Source organism: Lepidochelys kempii, chromosome 5 (genome assembly GCF_965140285.1).
Source record: "Lepidochelys kempii isolate rLepKem1 chromosome 5, rLepKem1.hap1, whole genome shotgun sequence".
Taxonomy (NCBI): Eukaryota; Metazoa; Chordata; order Testudines; family Cheloniidae; genus Lepidochelys; species Lepidochelys kempii.
Genome location: NC_136384.1, coordinates 133,009,805 through 133,012,562, shown reverse-complemented (window position 1 = coordinate 133,012,562; position 2,758 = coordinate 133,009,805). Strand labels below are relative to the sequence as shown.

The following is a 2,758-nucleotide window of genomic DNA, read 5'->3' as shown; positions in this document are numbered from 1 at the left end:
TAGGGGGCTTATTCCTTCACCCATTTACTTCCCTGGTCCTTCTCGCATGAACAGAGAGGAACAATCCCCGAAGTCCAAAGGTGCAAACCATTCGATGTTTATTGGGGTGAACTTCCAGCAAGCATGATTCCAGTTTCCTTCCTTAGCCCTGGTCTACACTAGGACTTTAGGTCGAATTTAGCAACGTTAAATCGATTTAAACCTGCACCCGTCCACACAGTGAAGCCCTTTATTTCGACTTAAAGGGCTCTTAAAATCGATTTCCTTACTCCACCCCTGACAAGTGGATTAGCGCTTAAATCGACGTTCCCAGCTCGAATTTGGGGTACTGTGGACACAATTCGATGGTATTGGCCTCCGGGAGCTATCCCAGAGTGCTCCATTCTGACCGCTCTGGACAGCACTCTCAACTCAGATGCACTGGCCAGGTAGACAGGAAAAGAACCGCGAACTTTTGAATCTCATTTCCTGTTTGGCCAGCGTGGCAAGCTGCAGGTGACCATGCAGAGCTCATCAGCACAGGTGACCATGATGGAGTCCCAGAATCGCAAAAGAGCTCCAGCATGGACCGAACGGGAGGTACGGGATCTGATCGCTGTTTGGGGAGAGGAATCCGTGCTATCAGAACTCCGTTCCAGTTTTCGAAATGCCAAAACCTTTGTGAAAATCTCCCAGGGCATGAAGGACAGAGGCCATAACAGGGACCCGAAGCAGTGCCGCGTGAAACTGAAGGAGCTGAGGCAAGCCTACCAGAAAACCAGAGAGGCGAACAGCCGCTCTGGGTCAGAGCCCCAAACATGCCGCTTCTATGATGAGCTGCATGCCATTTTAGGGGGTTCAGCCACCACTACCCCAGCCGTGTTGTTTGACTCCTTCAATGGAGATGGAGGCAATACGGAAGCAGGTTTTGGGGACGAAGAAGATGAGGAGGAGGAGGAGGTTGTAGATAGCTCACAGCAAGCAAGCGGAGAAACCGGTTTTCCCGACAGCCAGGAACTGTTTCTCACCCTAGACCTGGAGCCAGTACCCCCCGAACCCACCCAAGGCTGCCTCCTGGACCCAGCAGGCGGAGAAGGGACCTCTGGTGAGTGTACCTTTTAAAATGCTATACATGGTTTAAAAGCAAGCATGTGAAAGGATTACTTTGCCCTGGCATTTGCGGTTCTCCTAGATGTAGTCCTAAAGCCTTTGCAAAAGGTTTCTGGGGAGGGCAGCCTTATTTCGTCCTTCATGGTAGGACACTTTTATCACTCCAGGCCAGTAACACGTACTCGGGAATCATTGTAGAACAAAGCATTGCAGTGTATGTTTGCTGGCATTCAACCAAAATCCGTTCTTTCTCTCTCTGTGTTATCCTCAGGAGAGTGAGATATAATTCATGGTCACCTGGTTGAAATAGGGTGCTTTTCTTCAGGGACACTCAGTATAGCCCATTCCTGCTGGGCTGTTTGCCTGTGGCTGAACAGAAATGTTCCCCGCTGTTAGCCACAGGGAGGGGGGAAGGTTGAGGGGGTAGTCACGTGGTGGGAGGAGGCAAAATGCGACCTTGTAATGAAAGCACATGTGCTATGTATGTAATGTTAACAGCAAGGTTTACCCTGAAAGAGTGTAGCGACTGTTTTATAAAATGTGTCTTTTTAAATACCGCTGTCCCTTTTTTTTTCTCCACCAGCTGCATGTGTTTCAATGATCACAGGATCTTCTCCTTCCCAGAGGCTAGTGAAGCTTAGAAAGAAAAAAAAACGCACTCGCGATGAAATGTTCTCCGAGCTCATGCTGTCCTCCCACACTGACAGAGCACAGACGAATGCGTGGAGGCAAATAATGTCAGAGTGCAGGAAAGCACAAAATGACCAGGAGGAGAGGTGGAGGGCTGAAGAGAGTAAGTGGCGGGCTGAAGAGAGTAAGTGGCGGGCTGAAGACAGGGCTGAAGCTCAAATGTGGCGGCAGCGTGATGAGAGGAGGCAGGATTCAATGCTGAGGCTGCTGCAGGACCAAACCAGAATGCTCCAGTGTATGGTTGAGCTGCAGCAAAGGCAGCTGGAGCACAGACTGCCACTGCTGCCCCTCTGTAACCAACCGCCCTCCTCCCCAAGTTCCATAGCCTCCACACCCAGACGCCCAAGAATGCGGTGGGGGGGCCTCCGGCCAACCAGCCACTCCACAACAGAGGATTGCCCAAAAAAAAGAAGGCTGTCATTCAATAAATTTTAAAGTTGTAAACTTTTAAAGTGCTGTGCTTAAAGTGCTGTGTGGCATTTTCCTTCCCTCCTCCACCACCCCTCCTGGGATACCTTGGTAGTCATCTCCCTATTTGTGTGATGAATGAATAACGAATGCATGACTGTGAAGCAGCAATGACTTTATTGCCTCTGCAAGCGGTGATTAAAGGGAGGAGGGGAGGGTGGTTAGCTTACAGGGAAGTAGAGTGAACCAAGGGGCGGGGGGTTTCATCAAGGAGAAACAAACAGAACTTTCACACTGTAGCCTGGCCAGTCATGAAACTGGTTTTCAAAGCTTCTCTGATGCGTACCGCGCCCTCCTGAGCTCTTCTAACCGCCCTGGTGTCTGACTGCGCGTAACCAGCAGCTAGGCGATTTGCCTCAGCCTCCCACCCCACCATAAACGTCTCCCCCTTACTCTCACAGATATTGTGGAGCACACAGCAAGCAGTAATAACAGTGGGAATATTGGTTTCGCTGAGGTCTAAGCGAGTCAGTAAACTGCGCCAGCGCGCCTTTAAACGTCCAAATGCACA

The 2,758-nt window shown here is 50.4% G+C and overlaps 1 protein-coding gene across 1 annotated transcript; it reads left to right on the top strand.

Moving 5' to 3' along the window:
* Positions 1 to 330: 330 nt before the first annotated feature.
* LOC144930582 (uncharacterized) lies at positions 331 to 2,214 on the top strand. The gene is made up of 2 exons (XM_078853012.1): positions 331 to 1,084; positions 1,673 to 2,214. The coding sequence occupies exons 1-2, from the start codon at positions 502 to 504 to the stop codon at positions 2,212 to 2,214; spliced, it is 1,125 nt and encodes a 374-aa protein (XP_078709138.1). The 5' UTR covers positions 331 to 501.
* The last annotated feature ends 544 nt before the right edge of the window (positions 2,215 to 2,758 follow it).

Coding starts and splice junctions, on each gene's coding strand:
- LOC144930582 (XM_078853012.1), top strand. CDS start 502: ATGCAGAGCTCATCAGCACAGGTGACCATGATGGAGTCCCAGAATCGC. Junction 1,085..1,672: donor AGGCGGAGAAGGGACCTCTG/GTGAGTGTACCT, acceptor TTTCTCCACCAG/CTGCATGTGTTTCAATGATC.